Source organism: Passer montanus, unplaced genomic scaffold (genome assembly GCF_014805655.1).
Source record: "Passer montanus isolate IOZ18808 unplaced genomic scaffold, ASM1480565v1 scaffold118, whole genome shotgun sequence".
NCBI lineage: Eukaryota > Metazoa > Chordata > Aves > Passeriformes > Passeridae > Passer > Passer montanus.
Genome location: NW_024358500.1, coordinates 1,105,017 through 1,129,918, shown reverse-complemented (window position 1 = coordinate 1,129,918; position 24,902 = coordinate 1,105,017). Strand labels below are relative to the sequence as shown.

The 24,902-nt window shown below is 49.4% G+C and overlaps 1 protein-coding gene across 15 annotated transcripts in view; it reads right to left on the bottom strand.

Annotated features, from left to right (window-relative positions):
- EIF4G3 (eukaryotic translation initiation factor 4 gamma 3) overlaps positions 1 to 24,902 on the bottom strand; it is a 143,918-nt gene that overhangs the window by 19,448 nt on the left and 99,568 nt on the right. For 14 of the 15 annotated variants that reach the window (XR_005626343.1, XM_039697401.1, XM_039697402.1 and 11 more), the window contains 12 exons: positions 23,614 to 24,471; positions 16,711 to 16,799; positions 14,888 to 15,140; positions 12,396 to 12,553; positions 11,180 to 11,305; positions 10,034 to 10,144; positions 6,244 to 6,414; positions 5,073 to 5,270; positions 4,117 to 4,263; positions 3,599 to 3,835; positions 1,486 to 1,590; positions 43 to 177 (listed from right to left, as the gene is read on the bottom strand). Coding sequence is in view for 14 of the 15 variants with exons in the window: in XM_039697401.1 (XP_039553335.1) it covers positions 43 to 177; positions 1,486 to 1,590; positions 3,599 to 3,835; positions 4,117 to 4,263; positions 5,073 to 5,270; positions 6,244 to 6,414; positions 10,034 to 10,144; positions 11,180 to 11,305; positions 12,396 to 12,553; positions 14,888 to 15,140; positions 16,711 to 16,799; positions 23,614 to 24,471 (2,588 nt within the window). In the remaining variant the exon portion in view is untranslated. The remainder of the gene's footprint in view (positions 1 to 42; positions 178 to 1,485; positions 1,591 to 3,598; positions 3,836 to 4,116; positions 4,264 to 5,072; positions 5,271 to 6,243; positions 6,415 to 10,033; positions 10,145 to 11,179; positions 11,306 to 12,395; positions 12,554 to 14,887; positions 15,141 to 16,710; positions 16,800 to 23,613; positions 24,472 to 24,902) is intronic. The other variant, XM_039697398.1, reaches the window with a different exon arrangement.

Genomic DNA, 24,902 nt, shown 5'->3' with positions numbered 1-24,902 from the left:
GCCACTGGATGTGAAATGAGCAGCCAACTTGGCTTTCACTTTACCTGGTCTCCTCTTGTCTTTGGTCATGAGTTGTTGCACCTTCCTCTGTTCTTCCTGCTCTTCAATCTTGGCTTCTTTATGGATCTGCTCGATGGTCTTGGGGCCCTGGTCTGCTCTCCGTGACACCCAGTTGCACTGGGGAAGAAGCAAAAAAAAACAAACATGTGCGCAGGGAAACTTCCAGGAGAGCATCAAACATGGGGTGTTTGAATATTGGGAACGAGGCCTCATCCTCCCACCCCTGTCATGCCCTAGAGGGGCTGGAGAAAATCCTGTGGAGCTGGGACACGTCATGGACATGGTTATCCCAGCAGAGCCTTGTGCTACAGAGACTGCAGCCAGGACCTGACTGAACTCAGGACATGTTAATCCCCAGCCTGAATATTTCCAGCTTCTCTTTCAAGGTTCAGAGGAAAGAGAAGAGATGCTGTCACTCTGTTTATGACTGATACCCTTTGTGGGAGCCTTTCCTCCAAGCCTGAGGGAAGAAATGAAAATTAAAAAAAGCAAGAAGTGACTGATTTTAAGTTGTGACACTACTTTGAACTCCAAGAATGGTGATGGCTGACACAGGAATCCTGCAGAGAGGAGCAGCTGTCACTCCAAAAACACTTTCCTTGCTTGATGTGTCTTTTCAGCCATGCAGTGCCCAGACCCCTCCAGCCCTGGAATGACCACACTGTCCCTTAGCTCGCTGCAGCCTCATTACAGCTCTTGGGGTAATTATCTACCTGCAGCCAAAATGGTGACTTCAGCCTCCACACAACCCAAACCAGCTCCCCTGGGGGGGAATTACAGCTGCTGGGAAGGTTTGTTCCACCCATGGTCACAGCTTCACCTGCACACTGTGGGGACCCCCTGCACCACACGTGTACTGACCACAGCACCAGGACAACATGGAGACATCTCCTGGCTTGGGACAGCCAGACTGGGGGGAGGAGGGGAACAGATCTTCCCCTAACATCCCACCTGAGCTGTGAACCCCTGCTCCTGCATGAGAACTTATCCAGCCTGCATATGGAAGGGAACATGACAGACTGGCATGGGAGCTGGGTATGTTCATCTGCAGGACAGAAGGTCCCAGAGAGAGCTCAGAGCCCTTCCAGGACCTAAAGAGGCTCCAGGAGAGCTGCAGAGGGACTGGGGACAAGGGGGAATGGCCTCCCACTGCCAGAGGGCAGGGTGAGATGGGGTATGGGGAAGGAATTCCTCCCTGTGAGGGTGGGCAGGCCCTGGCACAGCGTGCCCAGAGCAGCTGTGGCTGCCCCTGGATCCCTGGCAGTGCCCAAGGCCAGGCTGGAGGGGGTTAGAGCAGCCTGGGACAGTGGAAGGTGTCCCTGCCATGGCAGGGGGTGGAATGAGATGATCCTTAAGGTTCCTTCCAACCCAGACCAGTCTGGGCACCATGATTTCACACTTTCACTCACTGGAGCCAGCACCTACCAGCCTTAGGTCTATTACATCCTGGAGCATGAACCGAATCCTTGAGGAGGTTTTCCTCTCTTTCACAATCTTCTCCATCTGATTAAAATACTGGTCCATGCGGGGCTAGACAAGGAAAACATCATCAGCACGCTGTGCAGGAAAATGAAAACACTCAAGGGGCACCCAGCAGGTCCTGCATTCTGGGATTTCTGTGCTGGAAACATCAGGGACTCAGGGCTGCTCCCCAGAGAGGTGAGTGCTGGGCCTGGTACACTCCTCCAGGATGGATTTGAGGGTGCACAGGGCAGCATGTGCAGGAGATGAGGCACAACTGTGCAGGCACACACTTTCTCTGGGTTTTTAGTTATACAAACTGTCTACACCCTCTGCACGTACATAATAAACATTACATCCATTAAAAATCTATCTCAATCTGAGCTTCCCCTCCTCAAATCAGCTGTGTGCTTACCTCAGCCCAAGAAAAACTGGCTCAGGGAAAAAATGGGTACAAAACCAGCCTAGGACACATCATTCCATGGTTTATCCCCCGAGCTGAGCCAGGCCAGACTGAGCAGCAGCTCTGGGTCTCTCTGCAAGAACAGTTTAATGGGCTCAGCTGTGGGAAAAACCCCACAAACTCCTCATCTAGATAATCATGATGTGGTGGAAACCCAACAGGTTCACATTAGGACATGAATTTGGATCAGCAGAGAAGCTCCTGTTAGGTGTAAATTTGGCTCACCAAGCTCTAAAAAGCCTTTTTCTCAAATTAGGGCCTCTGGTTGTTTCAAACAAGAGTTTGAGAGCAGTTTTCTACCATGTTTCCCATTCTCTTCACTAAAAAACAACTAAACCCTTGTCCTTGTAGTTAAAGAAACAAGAAAAAAATACATTAAAATTTGTGTCTGGCCTTGCCTTGGAAAGTTCCAGCTCTGGGAGCAAATGTTTCCGAAGTTGGGCACGATAGGGAAGTATTTCCAATGGACTTTGTTTAGAAATTTTAATTAAACCACGACTAACAGTTCAGCTTCAATAAAAACACATAATAAAATGTCTACCCCATTCAGAAGGATTCTCTCAGTCCTGACAGAAATAACCAATCCCAAAGATGGGACAGAGGCCTCTGGAATTGCTCCCTTGCTCTGTGCCCCACCATGCCCCAGCTTGAGGGTGCAGAACTAAAATGTTGGCTTTTACAGTGCTGCAAAAGACCAAAACAGCATCCAGACCTCGTACTCAGCTTGGAAGCCAGACCTGGTTTTGCTCCCAAAGCACACGGAGAAACTGAATCCCACTGGTCCTGTGCTCACAGCACAGGGTGTTTGCCTGGGACTGCTGATAAACCACGCTGGTTTGGTCAATGCTCACACAGCAGCCTGGGAAATTCCTTCTCCTAAGGCTCAGCACTGATCCACTGAGATCCCTGAGAGGAGAGGGAACTCCCTGCCCGGGGCAGCTGAACAATTAGCTCCCTTTGCTTCCAGAGCCCAGTCCCACTGATTCCTGGCAAACCCCTCGAGTTGCTCATCCCAAGCCTGGTTTTTGTGAAGGAGCAGCAGACTGGTGTGCCAAGAGGAGCTCTTGGAGTGCACAGTGCTCTGTGCTACAGATATATCTGCTGGAAAAGGGGGAGGAGGATGCAGGAGTGCTGCGAATGCAGAACAGCTGCCACATCCCAGCACATCTGGACACAAAACACAGGCACCCTCGAGGCTCAGGTGGGGGCTTGGACTGCTTAATGAGGGTGTTGCAGATTTAACCTGAACAGCACATTTCATGGTGGCTTTTGTAGGTAACATAAACTTTCAACTGGAAATAATAATGTTTTGGGAACTACAAAGGAAGAGGGACATTCAACTTGGAAAAAGGAAATGTTGAGCATTTCTGGGCTGTGTGTTTGGATAAAATCTTTGGAAATAACAACTGGAGAACACAGCTGAAAATGATACAGAACGTATTACAGAGCAGGGAGCGAGGCCAGGTCATGACGAAACATCCACAGAGGAGTGGATGATTTCCTCATGCCATATGGAAATTCCTGAAGAAAAACCAAATCAAATAAAAACACCCCACACCCATTTTTCCAGCTCTGCCCGGAGAAGCTCATCCCTCGCTCCCATTCCTGCCCCACCTTTGCCTTCTCAAAGTCCAGGTCCTTGCCAATGGTGGTGAGCAGGCGGCAAAGGCACTCGAGGGACTCCTCGTCGTGGTTCTTCAGCAGCTTCACCACGCAGTCGTGCATGATGGCCTCTGTCAGCATCTTCAGCTTGAAAAGCTCGCCGATGAATTTGATGTTGCCGATGGATCTCCGCCGGGCTTTGTCCTTGGCCTCTTCCAGCTCGTCGTGGAGCCGTGTCTTCTCCTCTGGCTGTAAAGCAGGAAAACAGCTCTGCAAAACCACGTTCCCAGGGCACAGAACTCACTGAAAGATCCAGTTTTATGTTTATAGACATTGTTCCCTCTTTTACTCCTAAAGCCAGAAAGATGCTGGGATAAACCCAATGTCAAGGCAAATATTTCTTATTATCCTCAGGCACAGTGACAGAATGAGAGTCTCAACTCCAAAATCCCCCCAAATCAACTGCTGTTTCAAAAGGAAATAATTTTCTGAGGGAGCTCTGAGAACTTATGGAGAAAAACACCACTTACAGTGGTGGCAGCTTCGAGTTCTTTCTGCTTCTTTTCAAAGACATCATCGTCAGCCTTGTCCTTTTCAAATTCCTTCTGGCAGCGATTTAACAGCAACTTACGGAAATTTACTGTGCTCCCAGGTTTGTCTGCCATGGGCACTTTCAGCTGGAGAGAGAAGGAAGAAAAACATCAGCAGAAATAGAGATAAACTCCACAGAGGAGGGGTCATCCATAACAATTTATTTTGCTCTTCATGTTGAGCTGCGTGGCTTTGCAAGATTGTGAAAGTAAAGCCTCACATCAGGATTTCCAGTGGAGTTTTACATTGCAGATGTAAACTCATACTCCAAACTTGGCTGACACCCCTCCACCCGGGGATGAATTACATTTCCATCCGTATGATCCCTTAAAAACACTCTCTGCTTGAAAACACTCTTGCTCTGTGCTGAAGGCTTAAGCCAACTCCTTTACTGCATGCCATGAAGGACCTGGGGAAAAGGGGGCTCTTTTGTCCCAAATTCACCACCTGAGAATGATCTGAGCAAAGCCTGGCTCATCCTGGGCTCCCTTGGAACTGACATAGAAGGGGGGTGAGGCCTCGGCACAGGCTGCCCAGAGCGGCCGTGGTTGCCCCCCCCAGAAGTGTCCAAGGCCAGGTTGGATGAGGCTTGGAGCAACCTGGGATAGCGGAAGTTGTCCCTGCCCATGGCAGGGGGTGGAATGAGAAGAGCTTTAAATTCCCTTTCCTGCCTCTACTATTGCATGCTTCTGTGATTCCATGAACTTCCCAAATATGACTCATCTTGCGACCTCAACTCCCGCCAACTGCTGCAAGCAAATCCCTCTGCCTTGGGCATGGCCAACAAAAGAGACTCCACATTAATGATTCCTACTTACACTCAGAAGCCACCACTCTGCTCTCTGCAGCTCCTGTGGCTGCCCCTCAGCCCAGGCAGCTCCCGGGGGGCTCTTACCGTCACCAGGCAGCGGCACATGTTGGCGTAGGCCACGGAGAAGCTGGGCTCGTCGATGGCCTTCTCGAAGACCAGGTCGATGACTCCCTTCAGCCTCTCCTCCGTGTCCACCGTCAGGTCTGTCACCTGCTTCATCAGCTGGTTGAACATCTGGGGCGTCAGCTTGTTCAAGATGCTTCGTACCTTGCGGAACAGCTCCTGAGGGACACAAACGCTGCGAGCTCAGGCACACGTGGGGCAGGTGGGTTTCAGGAGTGAGGCAGGATGCTTCCCACACGAGAATGGGGACATCCTGTAGGAATGTCTGGGAAGCTGAGTGACACACCACACGTTTCTGAACAGCCCAACTCCAGTCCTCACTTGGCTACCAAAGACCAAGACTATAGGCAGGAGTTCTGGGAACACCCAAGTGCAACAGAGGCACAAAGGAGAGGCACAAAGCCCTTCCTGTCAGAAATACTCTTCTTTATATCAGTTTAATCCATGAGATATAAATTAATAGGGACTGGCCTCTGTCTCCTTCAGCCAGAGGTAATGAACCTCTCCTATAATTCACTTTAAGGTACTTTATTTTTTCCTATCCAGGATGATAATGAGATCAACAATGCCACCATTAGCTCCAAGAACAGAATTCCAGTGTCCTTCAAGACCATTCCAACTTATCCTACAAATTACAAGCTTGACCACCAGACAAAAACCTCCTCCCAGAGCAAGTGCCCCGTGGAGGAGAGGAGGGGAGAGGACAGAGGCAGCTTCAGACAGAACCATTGGGCTGGGCAGGACCAACTGAGGGATTTCACAGAGGAACCTCAGTCTTGCTAAGGATTCAGGGAAGAAATGTGGTCTAAAAGGAGATGAAAACTAAGTTCTGTGCTGGGAATGTAATGCCCTTTGCATTACAATGGAGACAGAAACATTCCAGTAAAACAGCAGTAGGAAAGCAATCCTGGAAGAGAGACAGGAGGTTGTCTGGTGTTCTCTGCTTAATATACAGGACTGGCATTTAAACTCCAGGTCAAGAATAAACATACAAAAAATACCATCAAGGTAGGGGAAAACTGGGATTCCAACTGGAATTCATTGCCCTTTTTCACTGTCTGATACAAGAGGGAAGCCAAATTACCATTACCTGGGGCAGCTGCTGCACCCTCAGAGCTGCTTAGGCTCTCACCTGGGTTTTGACATTTTCTGGGTCCTCCGTTTGGTTTTCCCTCTTCAGGCTCGGCTTCCAGGCGTTCTCTGCCTTCTTCAGGTGCACATCCTCCTTCACACACACAGTGATGATCTTCCTGGGCTCCCTCCTCTGGCCTGGCTGAGATCTCCTCGGTCCAACATTCAACAACTAGGACAAAAACATTCCCTGTTATATCCCACATTGAGCTCACGCTGGGTAACACATGCAGGGCCAACACCAACACCCACTGACGGCACTGCTGACCACCAGCACGTCCTGCTGGACACCAGGAGCCCCTCTGACCCAGCACTGCTCCGGGCTGCTCCCAGGCAATGTGGAGACACCAACACACTCCTCTGGGCAGCTCCTCCCAACAGAGAGATGGGATGACTCTGCCTACACAACCCACACAACCCGGCGGCGCTGAACTGACCCCAACTGGCCAAAAGTGCCTCTTGGGATCAGGAACTGCATAACTGAGACACCACAGCAAGCTGTGGAAGAATTCAGCCCTTACAGGTGTATTTCAAACGTGCCATCCCAAGCACTTAGACAGTGATAAACTGGCAGTTCTGCCAGAAATGTTAAGTTTTACTGGAGATTGCTTCCAACAAAGCAATTTTGAGATGGGAATTATGCAAAACACAGTGAAGGAGTATCACTGCGGATGCTGCACTCGAAAAATATGGATCCTAAGAGGTATGGACAAACTCTGTGTGGTCTCACAGAAGAAAGGGAATCAGGGTGCTTTGGAACTGCCTAAGCACCTCTGCAATCCTGTGATGTGCGATGCTCCTCCTGCACAGGCACAAAACCTGCCACTGCTGGGGAGTTTTTCACCAGATGTACAAGTGGCAGGGGACAAGACACCCCCAAACCTCCTCTCCATCATCTGATTAAGGACCAAAGGTACCAGGTGCTGTTGGGAGGTTGCTCTTCCCCCACGCTCTTTCACATTTCTGAACTCATTTATCACAAATGGCCAACCTCAAGGTACAAATTAAAGCAGCAAAACTCCATTATCAAATCTGGTACTTCCCACAGCAGTAATTAATCTGCTCAGCAGCCACTCATGGAAGATGGGCCATTTCAAAGACTGCTTTGTTCAACAAAGGGATTCAATGAGCATCAAAAAGGCCACTGCAGTTACTTGAAGAGCTTCAATGAATAGGAGGAAAGGGCTCTTGGCTGGTGCCTCTTACATCATACATCAACCATAAACCTGGGTTTGTGGTTACTGAAAGGCAAAATTATTCTTAAAGGCAGGAGGGAACTGAACCACCTGCCTTTGACAAGGTAAATGTGTGCAAATGAGCAGGATCACCAGCAGTGCTGGAGCTCTTGTTTGGGATAACAGCAACAGAGGAAGATGCTGTCAGAAGACAATGACCTCATGCTGAGGTGACATGCTCCCAGTGCCTGGGAGAGGGCTCTAGGGACAGGGTGTCACTGGGCTCCCCTCAGCTTACAAAGACCCCTGTTCACATCCCCTGCCATGCACAGAAATAGCCCAGCAGACTGTTTAAACTGCACAGGGCACAAGCCCCATGAATGCTGTAATTCACAGAATCATTTATCTTGGAAAAGATCGCCAAGATCATCAAGTCCAACCCCTTGTAGTGCAACCACAGCAGCTGATCACTCCTGAGGAGTCAACAGTGGAACAGGGAGCCTTCAGGATGTTTCTGTGTGTCAGACACCTTCCTAAAGCAGACACTGATCTCTCCCACCCTGAGCCCTGACTGACACCAGTCTGGCTCAGCAAGGCCTGACAGCAGCCCTGCCACACACACCAACTCTGGTGTTACACAGTTCTGCTGCCCAGGCTCTGGCCACGCTGCCAACGTGGAGAGAAGACACTTCCCTCCAGCTGGAGGACCAAACAATGATGCCACAGAAACTGACTGGCCACAGCATGTGTGCCAGAGCTCAGCACACACCTCCTGCCCGTGGACAGCTCTGTACTCAGAGCCAGGCTGCAGTGTGCCCTGAAATCCCAAACCTTTGAGCTCACACCCCCAGAACGGGGCAAAGCCAAGGAGAGGTGACCTGCAGCCACCCCATCTCCTGCAGAGGCAGCTCTGGTCTGAAGGACCTCCCAGACACGCCAGGCTGTAACGCACGGGGACGGAGTCGCAGAGCCCGGCACCTCCTCGGGCACAGAACTTCCTCAGGCACGGGTCCATGCAAATGTTCCTTCTCAGCAAACATCCACCCCTGAGGGAGGTGACTCCCTTGGAAAACTGAGGGATGCACGGAGCACCAGCGTGTCACTTGTCACCTCCTCACATCCGGCTGCCTTTGAGCCCAGACCTTTCAAGCATCAACACAACAAAGGCCTTCTTTGAGACTGTATGTTTTTAATGTCTGTGAATAAACTCAGTTCAAACTGTGTGATTAGGTTTTCAATCAGTGAACAGAAGCATCCTTTGAAGATGTAATAACATAATAGATGAATCTAACTTTTAAGAGAAATAGTCTAGGGGTCTGGGATTTTTTGGCTCCAGATTTATACAGCACGTTGAAGAGGTGCCTGAGCTCAGGCCTGGCTTCCTGTAAATAATGATGGTTCTGGAGCATGGGACAAGTACCAGGTGTTCCTGCATTAATCTGAATGACCTCTCTTCCAGGAGAAGACAGAGGGAAGGAAAGCAGGACAACAGAGGTACAGGACTCCTGCAGAGGAGCCAAAGACTCACAGCAGCATAGACTGGCCTGGTGCTCCCACTCAGGCTGCAAGTCATGGAAATAGTTTAGAAACCAACCAAGGAATTGAGGAAGTGCTTCTCCCTCTGTAAGAGGCTTTGAATGCAGACAGAGAAATTGATCTTCGATGGTGGGAGGGATTGTGCCTTCCAGGAACAAGAACTGAGGTGATTTCAGTTTCCATCACCTCTCAGGAAGGACAAAGCCAACGCAGCCGGCGCAAGGACGGACCTGTCTGCTCCAGCCCCACATCTCTGAGTGTGCATCTCCTCATCTGCCACGCTCACCTAACCCTGCCTACACCAAAGAGCCTCCCCAGCTGCACCCTGGCCTGTGCACCTCCACCCCGCTGCCGTCCGACGCAACATTGGTTAGTGCCAGAGACAGTCAGAAAACACGTTCAAGCAAAAAGAGGGAAACAAAGACAAAGCCAAAGAAGCAAAACAAAAGACTCTCAACGTGCCGGAAGCGGTTAGCGCTGAGCTGCTCGACGTTATTTGGGGCAAGGAAGAGGCAGTGGTTTGATGGTTCATGGCATGGCCTGTGCAGAGGTGGGATGGCTGGGGACAGGCAGCGCACACGCAGGGGTGGCCATGCGTCACGAGAGGGAAGGTCTGGCATTGCTGGGCTCAGAACCCTCTGATCCTACAACCGCCGGCGTCGAGGACAGGCTGGTTAAACCACGTCACCTTCCAGCCCTCCTCCAGAACAAGGCAAGGAGAGGCTCTGCTCTGCAAAGGCGCAAATGTAAGATGTATGTTACGTGCTGAATGCTCCAAATGAACGGGGTAAGCGGGACTTACCTTTTCTCCCCCTTTCCACAGGTCTGCAAAGTGCAGACCCTCGCGGATCCCGCTCGGGCCAACGTCCCAGCATGCCCTCAGCTGGTGATGTCCCACCCACCACTGAAGACTGCCTAGAGGGGTACAACGCAAGTCTTGTTTCGGTTTTTTTTAAACAAGGTTGCACCTTTTTGTAAAGTTTTCTGCCAGTCGTTCTTTATCAACAGCGGGTGTTGGGGAAAAAAGGCAACTCTACAAAAAGGTGCAAAGTCTGGGGGGAGAGGGGGGATTTGGCTTACCCCTATCGGCAGGTTCCTCAATGGTGGGTGAGGCGAGACCAAGAGAGGGCATGATGGGGGCCCGCACCGAGCCAGGGAGGGCAATCCAGGGGTGCTCTGCACTTTGCAGGCCTGCGGAGAGACAAAGAGCGACAGCCGCGTTAGCCGGGCGCCGCAGGGCTCGCGGCACCAGCGCTGCCAGCAGAGGAGGCGCCGCGGCACGGCCGGCGCGGCCCCAGCGCCGCAGGCACTGCCGACCTCGCCAGGCTCGGTGGACCAGGCGGTGCTCCGAGAGAAACTGTGGCACTGAGGCAACTCCAGGACACAGGCCTGCAACCCCGGCCAGGAGGCTGCTCCCAAAGCAGAACTATCACAAAGACCCAAAATCACTGGGTTTGACTCCTGGAAACCTGCACACTTGGAAGTTGGGGTGATTCAGGGAACTCTTCTGGAACCAGCAGATTTGAAAGTTCCACAATGGCTGCGTCGTTGGACACAGCAGAAGCAGCTCAACAGCTGATAATCAGTGATTGCCTCTAATGGTGGTAGCGTCCTCCTCCAGTGGCACTGATGGGGTAGAACATGCTGGGGTCACCTGTGCCCCAGGAAAAGACATGGCAGAGGCACGAGTGAAGAACTCACAGAGGGATTTCAGAGCGTGGGCAAAGCCAGACACAGGGAGAAGAGGGAAAATGAAAGAAAAGCAGCGGAAAAGGTGGGAAAACAAGGAATGAAGTGACCAAAGCAACACGTGGAAGCACAGAGAAAGCAGGAACACACAGGTGCTGGCTGTATGTTGGTTGTTAGTAAAACTCTTTGCTCTGTGGGTGTGTTTTGCAGCACAGCCCCCGGGCTGACGCACTGACGCCGGGTCTGTTGTACGACGAACGCGCGGCCGCACGTACGGGTCCTGGTGTGGAAACGCTTCCACCTCTCACACAGGGAAACACGAAGGAGATGAACCCTTCCCAAACAACAGCTACCCGCGACAAACATCCACAACTGTTTCCAATTCCCCCACATTTCGTCAGGCAAGCAAACATCACCCCTGCATCCGTCCTGACAAAACCAGAACCACCGGCGCATTGGAAGAGGCCCAAAAGCCTGAGGAGGGACTTCATCAGTGTTAAGGCCAGTTTTTAAATGAGCAAGTTGGGGTAAACTCACACTTCCAGACACGTTTCTTCCCCCGGGGGCTTGCCTCCCAAAATCAGCAAAGGCTGGCGTGAAGTCGGGGCCTCGTGGCAGGATCCGGGGGTCCAGAGTCCTCAGCGGCAGTTTGGGCTGACTGACCTGTGCCGTGAGCAGAGCACACACACAGGGGCTGCTCAGGTCATGCAAACTACACACAGCATCTGCCAAACCACGACAGCCATATTCAACAGCCAAATTAAAGCTTTTAACAAACTGCTCAAGTTTTAGGCATCCACACTTATGCTAAAAATAAACATTTAATTTAAAACACGTCTTCAGGAGACTATTGAGGAAATTGGTGGAGCTCAGAAACAGTTCAAGCGTTATGGAGGATAAAATCATAGTAACACGGGCCTGTCTTGGTTCAGGAGCATGAAATTGCCACCTTCCCTCAAAGTAATGGCTTTTGTGCCAACATGAGAGATGGGCAACTGAGCCCAGGAAGCTCAAACACAGAACAGTGAGAAACAATCATGGGAAAGTAAAAGGTAGATGAAATAATATTGGCAATAAAGCTGCATTTTACAATTTGCCTGGGTATGAAACTCAGAGCAGAAATGTTTCTGCACACGAGGATCCCACATCCCTGAGTCTCAGAAGTGAGGCTGTCGTGGTTCCATCAAAGCCAAGGAACTTTCCAGCTCCCAGTGAGAGCAGAACGAGGCCTTGGTGTCAGCACTCAGAAATGCCAAGTGTTTCACTAAGCCCAGACCTCCAGCAGACACAATCAGCTCTGAGATGAGGCTGAAGAGAAATCCCAAAACTGCCTGAGAATGGAGTTCTTAAATATATTTTATCAGATCAGCTTATAAATAGTGAAGAAACTGCTTCAGATCAAAAAACAGTTTGCCCAAAAGCTTCTCTCTGCTTTTTAATTGATCTAATAGATCAATTAATTGATCTAATAGAAGTCACTGCCTCTCCATCCAGCCTTGCTTGGATCCTCAGCTCTTCACGGCTGGGTAATTTTAAATTTTAATAACATCCTGGTATAACTTGATCTAGATAAAGACCATCAAAAATGCTTCAGTTTTTAATCATCTGTGCACATTCATCAGGCACCAACACCTCTATTTGTAGAATTTTGTGCTGAGACCAACTATTCCCACTTCCCACTAAAAGCTGGCACGGAAATGGCTCAGGAATGAGGCATTATGGATCTTTATTTATATCAGAACCCTGCACATACCTGTTTTATGGGCTCTCCTCTCACCTTGTCGAGCACCACGTCGCTGATGGGAGGCAGCCCCTCGGGCTTCTGGATACAGGCAGGCATGAACTGGATATCCAGCAGGAATTCCCGGTCGTATTGCTTCTTCCCCTCCGGGTCCAGGGGCTTCCACTGCTCTATAGGGAGAGAAGTCCCTGAGAGTCACAGGAAACAAACCCCCTGCTCACCCCTGCTCCTGGGAAATCCAAAGGGATCAGGCTGCTGCACCAGCCTGGGACAGTTCAATTTGATTTGATTTTTGTTTTGAAGGGAGAGAGGAGGGAAACACACGTAACATCAAAGGGATGTGAACAACAGGGAGTGTAGAGCCAAGTCCAGCCACAGCCAGATCTGGTCACTAATTCCAGTTCTAACCCATGTATCTAACTTTGACTTCTGCTCTCCTGTGGGATATGGTAGAATGGGAACAATTCCCTGTTTCTGTGTGAAAATGCAGAAGGATAAAGGGGTTTGTCTGGTGTAAAAGGAAGTCATAAACGTGAAGTCAAGGAGAACAGAGCATGGAACAAAAACACCCTTTGAAAATGTGAAACCATGAACTGTGAACAACCCAGGCTGCAGACAACAAGCAGAAACAAGTGAAGCCACAACCACAGGCCATGATCTGGGAATTACAACTTTCCACCTATTTTACATGAGGGTTTTGGGGTGTGGAGTACCCTGCCTGATGCAATCACAGCATAAACCTACAGCCACTTTAGCACAAGGAAAGTCAGCCTCTGGTGGCCTGGAGACAGGATTTTCAGCACTGGCCACATAGTTTGTTTGAAATTAGGGAAGAAAACATGTTTTATCTGAAGGAAAACATCTGTATGAGATACTGCTTTTGGATCTCCCTCATGCCAGACTGCATCACTCGGCATTCATCAGCCCTTCAGGTATTTATTATTCCTTTATTTCACTTGCTGACCCCTGCCTTTGGATCTCAGGGATCTCACCATCTGCACCCCTGCAGAGGGCACGAGCAGGGACTTACTCCAAGGATGGGTTTTAGTAACTGGGAATGAAAATACACAGAAGTGATTGCAAACTTTAGCTCTATATGCAGTTTTATTTCTCCAGAACTTCAGCACACAGGGTGCAGAAATGGTTTGGCTGGATCCTGGCTGGAATTCCTGGCCTGCCCACTGTACCTGTCATTACCATGGAAAAGCTCCAACACAACAAGCAGTTTAGGTGTAGTTTCCTTCCCCTGGAAAGCTCTCAATGAGCTGTTTCAATGTGAAGAGCAGCTGGGCAGCATCACAGGAAGGATCCCCCACGCAGGGAGAGACAGGGATCAAACACACAATTCCTCCAAAGGCAGAAATTCCCCTTTCTCAGAAGAGCAGAGCCGAAATCGAGGACTGTTGCACAAGTCTGATGTCCTTTGCTTTGCCAGGGATCCATCCAACCCTTCCAGCTGAGTGAAAGGACATCTGGACTCAACTGGGATTGTTCTGACTGCATCAGCTGATGAATTATGGATTAACTTCAGGAAGTGGCTAGTGAACTGCTCAGGTACCCTGAGTGTGATGAGCTATCAAGAGGCCTCTGTGTTTTCCCCTCACAATAAGATTGTGCTGAATTAACAAAACCAAAGCAATTGAGGTCTTTGTCAGAACAAAGTGGTGCACAAATAACCACTGCAATGAAGTCCCTTAATGGTGGTGCTCCTTGTCCATCAGGTTCTCCAGGTCCTTCCTTATTATTATTACACTCTTTAATTTCTGGGCTCATTAAAAAATGACTACTTTATTTGGATTTTCACTTTAATAAGAAATTGCTTAAAAATTGGGAGCAACTGAAAAGTTGGTCTCAAGTTCTCTCTAAATGAGACGGATTAATTGGTCAATAAAAAACAAAATTTTCATAAATAACAAAAAGGTTAGATCTTCATAAATAACAAAAAAATGCTCTACAGATATCCTATACCATAATCAATGGGACTGAACTGGGCAGTGCCTGGATTGAAAACCAGAAACTGGTTCTTTTCTTTACTTTTCTGGAAATGCAAAGATCCATGCAACTGTTTAGCCAGGAAATTAAATCTTTATGAACACACATATTTGTATTTAGGACCCAATGAGCACTTTCATTTCTTATTTAACCACCTCTTATTTCAGAAGTATATTGGTTTATGTGGAATTTCTTGGATGGTTTCCAGCTGTCGATCACACAGGAATCAACTCTGCCATTTCCACAGTGCTGTAGCCAACATCCAAATGCACAAACATTTCAAGGGATTAGTGATTGTTTCTTCTCTTGAGCATGTCCAGCAAGACAAAAACCCTCTTCCCCTTTTGCCCCTCTGGAAGATCTCTTGGCTTGCTGGGTTGCAGCTCTCGGCAGAGCTGCACACGGCGAACACTGAATCCCCTTCCAGCCCCAGTGTGAACACCCCAGGGAAGGCACTCGGGGTGCAGCAGCCCTTACAGAGGAGGCAGAGCAGCAGATGGAGCAGGACCTACCTGGTTTGTACTGGTACAGGGGCCCCTCCCCAGAGCTCTCGGTGCAGCCCGAGGTGCCGTCGGTGCCCTCGCCCTCCGAGACGCTCTCGGCGCCGTTCCGCACCGGCTCTGCCTCCTGCTCCCCGTTCTCCTCCACGCTCCTCGCTGCTTTGAGCTCTGAGGGTTCCCTCTCGGCCTGAAGCCCATGGCTCATTTTCTCCTGGTCGGATTCAAGTACTTTGTCCCCTGAAGGCTCCTCCTCCTCCTCCTTTGTCTGGGGCATGGACAGAAGCAGAGGTTTTGTTAGAAATACCCTGACAAATTCAGTGCATGTGAAATGGCTCTTCATGGAGTCACAAGGCATTTTTGGGAGCAGCAGGAATACAAATGCATCTTACACACGGATGTGGAACACCACACTGAGCTATTGGGTGATTTATCTGCTCATTCCCACAGATAACCCACTGATAAATAATGGTGCAACTGGAGAGACTCAGCACTGCCCATGCAATCCCCATGGGATTGGATGGAGGGAACTGTTAAGCCATGAGCAATCCCAGCCTGGAAACACAACTCTGCTTTTCTCTTCTCCTGCCATCCATGAGAAAGGGATGGTAAATGGCACGTGGTGCTTGTTTTGGGGGATTCTTCCTTTAAATGCCTGCTGCCAACTGGAGCAGATGCCACTAAGGAAGGCAGTGTGAGATCCAGCCACAATTCCAGCATCTCAGTTTCAGGAAAAAGCATTAATAGTATCCCTGGCTGTTAATTTTAGAGCTCTCCAAGGACACAGCCTGATTGTGCATTCAGACGAGGAGGCGTTGGAATGTGCTTCTCCGGGAGAAATCCCAGCCCCTCTTAGCACTGAACAAAGGAATAACTTCACTGAGGATGCTCTGGAGGAGGCTCCCTCTCCTTTGCTTCCCTACCTGACTGCACCACATCCTAAAACGCCTCTTGCAGATTTTTCAAGGGAATTCTCTGAAGAATTCCTCAGTGGAACTGCCCAGTGCTGCAGGAGACACAACTCCTGTAGGGGAGGATGAGGAAAGTGTGGAGGATGAAGCTGCTGGTGCAGCCCCTTTGCTCTCCTGCTCTGCACCACATCTGGCCCACCTCAGCTTTTAACCACACACTGGGCAGTCTGAACTTCTACATTTTTACTCTCTTGCTCCCTTTCTGATTGATTCTAACCCCACACTGACCCAGGATATTAAGCACAGCCCCCTGCTGCAATATCCCTACTAGAACAGCAGCAAGGGAGGCTTTCTTTATTCATCTAATCACTCTTGAGGTGGTTTTGCCTGAAAACTTCAGTATTTTCCTTTATCAGCTTCTCCATCAGTTGGTCATCAGGAAAACTATCCTTGGCCATGATATCCCTGTGCAGAATAACCTGCCAAATGTCAGGATGCTGGCCTGGGACCAAAATGGGACAGTGCTGAGGGATCCAAACCCAGTTTTCCCTCATTCTCCACTGAAAGGAGTTCCTCAGTGCTGGGAGCCTGGTGGAAGTTTAGTGGAACCTTCTTGTGGAAGGTGTCCCTTGCCATGGCAGGGGTTGGAATGGGATGAGTCTTTAAGGGCCTTTCCAACCCAAACCAGTCTGTGATTCTATGACTGCATTAGTCATTAAATGAGGCAAACCCAAAGAAACTGAGGAGCTTTAAAAGGGAGCAGACTGACACCTGTTATCTAAAGGATGCTGAGGAACAGCAGAGTTCCTCCCCAAAACTGCCCTGGATCCTGTGAGACAATGAGGAAGCAATGTCTCTCAAGTACAATTTCCAGAGAGGAACAGCACCTTTAAATGTGGGTAAAGCAGGACTTTGGCTCCCTCTCACCTCTGTTTCTGCCTCTGTCACCTCCTCAGTGCCTTGGCTCCGGTCTTTTGGTTTCTTCCAGGTCTTTGGTGCAGGTACAGCGGTTTGGGCTGCAATGTAAACATTGTGCATCTGTTACAACCCTGAAGGACACGGGGCTGATGGGGCTGTGGGTGATGAGCTTCCCTCTCAGGGGCTGCTCTGAGGCACAGAACAACAAAGCAGTTCAGCCTTGTGGAGGATTCAGCTTGATTCAACCACTCTGGCTTTCAATGCAGCAATAACAATCATTAGAATGACATGAAAGCACAGGAATTGTTCTACAAGTTGCTCATTCAAGCTCCAAATGGCACTCGGGGTAGCAAGGAGGTCACTGCCAACAGCACAAGGATCATGCAGGGAAAAAAACCTTCAGGAAGTCAAGTTTTTGGAAAGATCAGGTGCTGGCTGGAAGAGAAGGCTGTTCTCAACATATCTTTCTCAAGAATTACCATCATTATATATTAACCATAAGCAAGCCCAAATTTCCAGTATCTCATCCAAAAGGAAAACTCCTTCAATCCTGCAGCACTGCTCTGAGATGGATTTATACTTCAATTTAAAAGCAGGTTGTAACTCCAGCATTAATGATCTCCCTGGCCAACTGAGTCAAAGGAAACACCAGAGTATTCCCAAGATCAGCACTGATTTACTCCAATAGTGTTTTCCCCCTAAAGGGTAGAAGAAACCACACAATATATTAAGAGGAGACAAACCCATTAATCCAATCTGCTCCTAATTTGTGGCAAATGCTCCCAGCTTAAATTCGGATCCCAGGCACACATGCCCAGTTAACAGAGTGTAAATGGGATTGATTTTGTAACTGAAGATTACTGCAAACAGATTTCCAGCTCTGGCTTTTGGTTTCCAGCAGACACTGTGGAAAAACCCAGTGTGCACTTCCTTTATCATAATAAAATAGAATTTTGAAAGGTTCTTCACTATAAATAAGAAGAGTTAGTAACAGTCAGCTCTGTTCCTAAGGGCATGGAGCAGATGGGATTTGCTGCATTCCCCCTGCCCCAAAGAATATATACGAGCTTCTGTGGTTTCTCCAGAGTGTTCCCTGTTTGCAGGGTGACCATGGACCTGCAGATTCCTGTGGGAATCACCACACCCAGGCCCCAGCCCAAAGAGCAACAGGAGCCACCAGACTGATGGAAGACTTTTACCTCCAGGCTGAACACCCCAAAAGCAAAGTCAATGAAAAAAGGAAAGTCTTATTTCAGTATTCAAACATCATCTCCTTGTTCAGAGAACCAATGGCTGGAAAAACCACCCAGATCTCCCAAGCTCCAGGTCCTGCCCATCCCATCCATTGTGTCTCCCTATGGAGAGGTTTTAAGGGCAGGGCAGAGCCCCACCACAAATCCTGAATTTCCTGGGGCTCAAAGGAGGGGAGAGGAAGGGCCAAGCAGGCCCAGACTGCAACACAGCTTTGTCTCCCCCAGCAGGGATCAGCCTTTACTGCTGCTCCAGGCAGCTCCCTTGGCAAGAACAGCCCAGTTATTCCCCACTATCCAGGGGCAAAACCAAGGCTGGGGATGAGCAGTGTCCATGCACGTGGTAATTACAGGAATTGAGCAAAGCACAGATCTAAGACAGGCTTCCCCAGTTCCCTCCATCACAAAATCTGCTAAAAATTCAGTGAAAACCGAGCCCTTGTCAAAGGGCTGTTTTCAGTCTTGTTTGGTGATGTCACTTGCACACTCCCAGGGGTTTCTCCAAGAAGGGATCAGGCCTGCAAAGCAACAGCCTCAGTTTTGCCACAGCCAAGTAATTTAATTGATCAATCCCAAAGTTTTTAATCTGACAGAATTCCACTGCCCTCAAACTCAAACCATGGAAACCGTCACAGTGTAAAATAACATTTCATTTTTAACCGCACAGAAATAAATTCAGGGGTCATGGATTTGGGGCTGGCAAAGGTCCGGGGTGTTTCCTTCCTCAGCTGTCAGGATGTGAACATTACTGCTGCTCAAGTATACATTCTTTCCACCTTTTTTTGGCAGAAGTAAGCTCTGTAGAGGCTGCAATCCTGCCAAGCCTCCTGAATGAGTCTTGCCTTAAATCCCACGACTTCCATCAGCCCGGGGTTCCAACCCCGGCCGTGTTGTGGAGCTGCCTGGGGTGAATCTCCAGAGATCTCTGGAGACATTGCTCAGTCTTCCCCCATCTTAAAATAGCAGACACCAGATTTCTTTATTTTCTGTCAAGTTCACATTTCTGCTGCAGGAGCAAAAAGGAGAATTTGCACTGATGTGAGTTTGGGTGCCAACCTTCCCAAACCCCAAATCCAACAGGACAATGGCATTATTCACCTGAAGATGGACTTTCATCTGTGAGGCTGTAGGGAAATACAAAGTAACGTGTCCAGTTTGGCTCTTGGAAAGGGACAACTCCAGACACTTCTGGCCTTCTTTTCCATTTTCCTGTCCCCAAGTTGAGCAACTTCAAGTTCTCTCCAATAGTTTAAGTCCTGCCCAAAGGCAGGTTCATTTTTGCCACTATTCATACTTCCAGACCTTGTTTTCAGCTCATTTCATTCCTCTGAAGAAGGGACACCAGAAACCCAAACAACAGTCTGAGCTCTTATCACAGCTTCCAAAGCCAAGGGAGATAACAGGAGTGACAACAGATTTCCCTTAGGACTGGAAAGAGGAGCAAACCCTTAATTCCAGACTAGCTGGACACCACTCCCAGTGCTACCCCCACCCCTGCAGGGATCTGCTCAGCAGGCCCAACGCTCCCTCAGCCGTTTCTCAGCTCTGTCACGTTCCCAGTGGAACATCTTCCCACAGGATTTACCCACCGCGAGCCCTTCCAGCGGGACACGGCGCCTCTCCCCTCTGATGTGGTGCCAACTGTGAAGCCTAAATTAATCCCAGCTCTTGCATTTTTATTTTATTATCCAACATGCCATGAAAGACCAAAGCAAAGATTCACCATTGCCTTCCAGCTCATGGAAAAGAAAATCTATTCCAGTGGTTATGGCAGCAAATCAAGAAAAAGGTGACACCTGATTTATGTTTCTGCCTCTCCAGGTTTCGGTGCTGGAGAAATTTCTCCAAGGTATTTCCAATTACAGCCCAAGTTGCTCGTTACAGCCTCCTCAGCTCAGAAACTCCAGGACTTGCCACAGCTGGGCTACTTAATACAGAAATATGTCTCATAAACGAGCTCTGCAAGAAACAGCCCTTTGAATTCCATGTGCATTAAGTTCTTTCAGCTTTCCGTGTCCCAAGGAGCTCTGTCTGGGACACACATCAGTGTCTTGTTTTCCTCTTTGCTTCTTTTAATAGCCATGATAGAATGGTGACATCAAAGGCCTCAGGTCTCTGGTAGCACCTTCTGCAGAAATTCTACTCCACCAACAACACTTTTCCTGTTTTGTTGCCTGGAAAGTGCTGGTCCCTCACTGCAGCTACAGAAACCCCAGAATTTAATAAAAAGCAACAGTTGTTGATGACTTTTAGCCAGGGTGATGTTTTTAGCGTAGATTGGAGCTCCCAGGTCCTCTCTTGATAAGCTGTTCTTCTCCTTGTAGAGCAGATGAGTAGGAATGAATTACTGTAAAAAGCATGTGCTCTTGCCCCTTGCAGATAACAGCTCTGCCTGTCCTAAAAGCTTCAGGCAAAACTTCCTGAGGAGGCAGGAACACAACCTGTGCCCTGAGAAAGGGGGAACGTGTTCCCTTTGGATGCTCAGACCAGGAACACAGTCAGCAGCAAGGAACCACCCCTGGCTACAACACCCTGCACTGCTCAGTGGTTTAGTGCTCTCAAACCAACAAATCTTCCCCATTTCAGCAGGATGCACAAGCAGTGATGCTGACAAGCAGGGAATGATGACCCAGTCACTCACAGACAAACAGACTGAACCACCAAAGCTTCCAACTTCACTGTGAGGGTGTTCAGAGCAGGCAGAATTCAGTGTAAAATCAACAAGGGTGCTCCAGCAGAATCCCCTGACCTTGGAAACCTGGTAGAGACCTAATGCCAGTGGAAAAGGAGGAATGGAGGTTCCCCTGGATCCCCACAGGCTTAACTCAGCTCTGGCCTTTCCCTGCAAACACTGACAAAGCCCTTTGGTGCAGCTGTAAAGAAAGAACTGCTCCTAAGGGTCTAAATGTATTTTCCTTCTTGCCACAGAGCTCGACAGAGCAAAAAATCCAAGTCTGGTTTCCCTGATGTTGGACAGAAGTTGTGTTCTGTAAAACTCTCCAGGAACAGGCAAATCCCTTTCTCATCCCCAAAAAGTTGCCACTTCCAGTGCAAAATATGGGATCCACTGGGAGCCTTGGCAGTGCTGCCCCAGCAGCTCAGGGAGGAGGGATGAAGGTCTCCTTCCCAAAATCAGGCAGGCCAGGTCATAGCTACAAAAAGGACAGGCAGGAGGAGCTGCTGCAGGAATGAGATTATCCTGAGAGGTCCCAGCACTGTCCCAGCCAGCCCAGCTCAGCTCCCTTTAAAGGGAAAGCAGGGGCATGATTTGTGGCCAAGCTGCTCTGTAATAAAAACACCATTCTGCTGAAAACCCCAAAGAAATATTGCTCAAAGTCAGAGAGCTCACAGATACCAGCACGTGCTTGAGAAGTTTCCCTTATCCCAGGTTTAATCTTAACTCCAGAGACCATAAAAAAATCTCTCAGCCTTTAGTCCAAGAAAAACACAACAATATAACCCTTTCTCCTTGCTCCTGAGGGTCAGCATCTGGATTTTCCAATGTATATGGCAGACATGCTGTTCCTTGTTCCTGAATTAGCAGGCAGCCTCAGATGATGTTATTTCAATCTCTCTTCCTCTCTCCAAGAAAGAACTGGAAAATTATTGCTGAAAAGAAGGCTGGCAGAGAAATACAATAGTTTGGGATCATTAAATCAGGGGTAGAGCACAAAGAACCACTTGGAGAGCTTTGTGCTTTCTTTGAAGCCCTGAGCTTTTAATAGAAATCCGAGTTTCAAGTCATCTTTTACATGACTTGAGAACTCCTTGTTTCTGTGTTGCCAAAGCCAATGGCTTGGCTAATGTGTGCTCTGGAGCATAATGACATTACAGCATTAAAATTAATCTTCTGCATAATTAAAAGCCCAAACACTGTAAGTTAATTTTTTTTTAATTTAAACTACAGGCCATTACAAAGCCAGCAATAACACTGCAAGCTGGAACCTGCCTGTGCAAAACCTTATTTACAGAGTCCCATTTCTCCTCTCCTTTTTAAGGAAATTAATTTGGGTTATGAAGTAGCTCGGATTGAAAGAACAACAAGTGCCACAGCAGTGAAATGACCCGAGTGAAATAAAAATAGAAGAAGATTAACAGGAAAAAATCCTCATGGTTAGTGTAGTAAAGGGATCTTTCTTCTCATCTGTAGATACTGAATTTTAAAATCAGCATATTGAGCATCACACAAACATGGAACAGGGCCAGCCTCAGCCTTTCAGTGCATTTAAGAGCAGAGCCTGAGATTTCTGAGCCCATTTCCCATCCATCAAAGAAAAAAACCAAAAAACCCCTAAATGAAATGTTACTTTAAAGAAATGAAACCAACATGATCCAAATCACAACTGACTGTTTGTCCTCTTTGTCCAAGCTTCACCAAGTTCCAAGGAATTGAAATAACTGCAGAACAGGATGTAGAAAATGTGACACATGAAATGCTTTAACACTGCTGGGTGTGAAGAACAGCCCCCATTACACTCCTCCAGCAGCAAATACAAGGAATTGATCATTTAACTTCCTTTCCACAATGTGATCTCCAGGAAGTCCTGCAAAAAAAGCCATTTTCCATAGGAAACACAGAGTGTTAAAACCACAGTGCCAAACCAGAGATGTGGCAGGGCTGAAACCAAAGGCAGGAAACACTGGAGAAACAAGCTGGATTTTAAAAGGCGGTTGCAGAAATTGTGATTTTAGTGAATTTTAATCCGTAAACTGCAGAATTTAAATCTAAAATTGTAAATTGTACATTTTGCTTATATGTGACTTTTGCAAACGAAAACCAGAAGCATCACTAATGAAGTGTGGGCAGGTAGAGGTGTGTGACACTGGTGGGTGACTCTGGTGTGACACTGGTGTGACACTGGTGTGACAGTGGTGTGACCCTGGTATGACACTGGTGTGACTCTAGTGTGACACTGGTGTGACCCTGGTGTGACCCTGGTGTGACACTGGTGTGACACTGGTGGGTGACCCTGGTGTGACCCTGGTGTGACACTGGTGTGACCCTGGTGTGACTCTGCTGTCAGTTGTTTGGGTGAGTGTGAACGGTTCTTTTGATTTTCCCACATCTGGGAACACCATGACACATTTTTTCAGCTGGAAAAGATGCCACTCCAGCAGTTCTGGAATTCACTGGCTCAGGGGTTTCATCCCAAGAGCTTCAGGGTCCCAAATCCAGAGCCACAGGCCCTTGGAACAACTGCTCACCTCAGGGGAAGAGCAGCTGTGGCTGCCCTGTCCCTGCAAGTGTCCAAGGCCAGGCTGGACACTGGGGCTTGGAGCACCCTGGGACAGTGAAAGGTGCTCCTGCCCATGGCAGAGGGTGGCACTGGATGGGATTTAAGGCCCCTCCAATCCAAACCATCCTGGGATTCCATGAAGAGCAGTGTGCTCTGCACTGCCCTCCACCAGCCCTGTGCTGCCATGAAGGCGTGAGCCCACCCCAGCCCGGGGCACACGTGCAAGGCAGTGACCAGTTATCAACAACCAGGAGGGATTTCTATCCCTGCCAACCAAGATCAGCATTTCACAGTCACAGCAGCCATGCAGCACCACCAGGCTTTTTCTTTTGAAGATGGAAACAGAAATATCTATTGGAAGAGGAAAAAGCCCCTTTCCTTCATCCTGTAGTTCCCAACATGAACCCACAGAGCCCAACTCTTACCTGGGACAGGACTCTTGCTTGAGTTCACACTCAGAGCCTCTGGGCTCTCCTCCAGCTGCCCATCTGCTTCTGTCTCTTCCTTCTTTTCAACATCTTTTACCTCTTCACTAAGAGTAGTTCTTGTGCTCTCCTCTCCTTCTAAATCTCCCTGGACAACAGGGAGGGCACTCGGAGACGGGAGAGGAGGTGGAGAAGGAGTTGTAGTGGTGACAGCAGCGACAGGAAGCGGAGGGGACGGGGGCGGCGGGGTGGGCGGCGGGGTGGGAGGAGGCGAGGGAGCAGCGAGAGGAGCACCGGGAGGTGATGGAGCGCTCTCCACCTCCGCTTCGGGGGCCTCGGTGGGCTCCACCTCCACAGTCAACGCTGCTGCAGCTTCCGCCGGGGCCGCCTCTGCCCCGGGCTCGGCCGCGGCCCCGGCGCTGCCCGTGTCGCCGGCGGCAGCGGGCGCGGGNNCGGCGGCAGCGGGCGCGGGCGGCAGCGGCCCCGGGGCGTCCCCGGGGGATGCTGCGGCACCGCTGGGCTCCGCGCACGCCTCCGCACCGGGCTCGTCCGCAGCGGGAGGCGCCGCTGGCTCCGGGCAGGCTGTGGCACTGGGGGTTGGCATCGCCTCCTCTCTGGACAAGGCCAGTTCACGGTTGTCCTCCGGGTCAGCCGCGGGCGGGGCTCTGGGGGCCGCGGGGACAGCGGCCACCGGAGCGGCCGGGGCCGGGGATGGAGCACGAGGAGCTTCTGCTGGGGTCTCCACTGACGGGGGGGCCTCGGTCGTCTGCCCGGCTTGATCTTTCTTCTCCCCAGCAGGTTCTGGTCTGAGGACTGGAGAAGGTGGTTTTAATACTGGATCTGGTTTTGGCTTCTCTTCTGGGAAGGGAGAAAAAAAAAACCATTATCAACAGCAAGGCAACTCCATGTTCCTGCCTGGTGCCTTGGTCCCATTCCTGCATTCTGCCAAGGAGCTCTGAGGAAGACACCAGAGGCCCCTGCACCTTACTGGGAATCTAAATTTCAAAATACAACCTCTGCCATCCTGAGAAGAGACGGATCTGGAGAGACTCACTGCATCCCTCCAGTGCCTAAAGGGGGCTTATGAAGCAAGGAGGGCAACTTTTTACATGGACAAAAACTTGCAAGACAGCAGGGAATGAGCGAAACTGAAAGAGGAGATATTTAGATTAGATGTTTGGAAGAAATGTATCAACACAACCCCCGAAATCCTATGCAGAAATTAGTTCCTGCACGTGTCCCATGATTAGCAGCAGACCTGGTGATCCCATCCCTGCCATGACCATCAC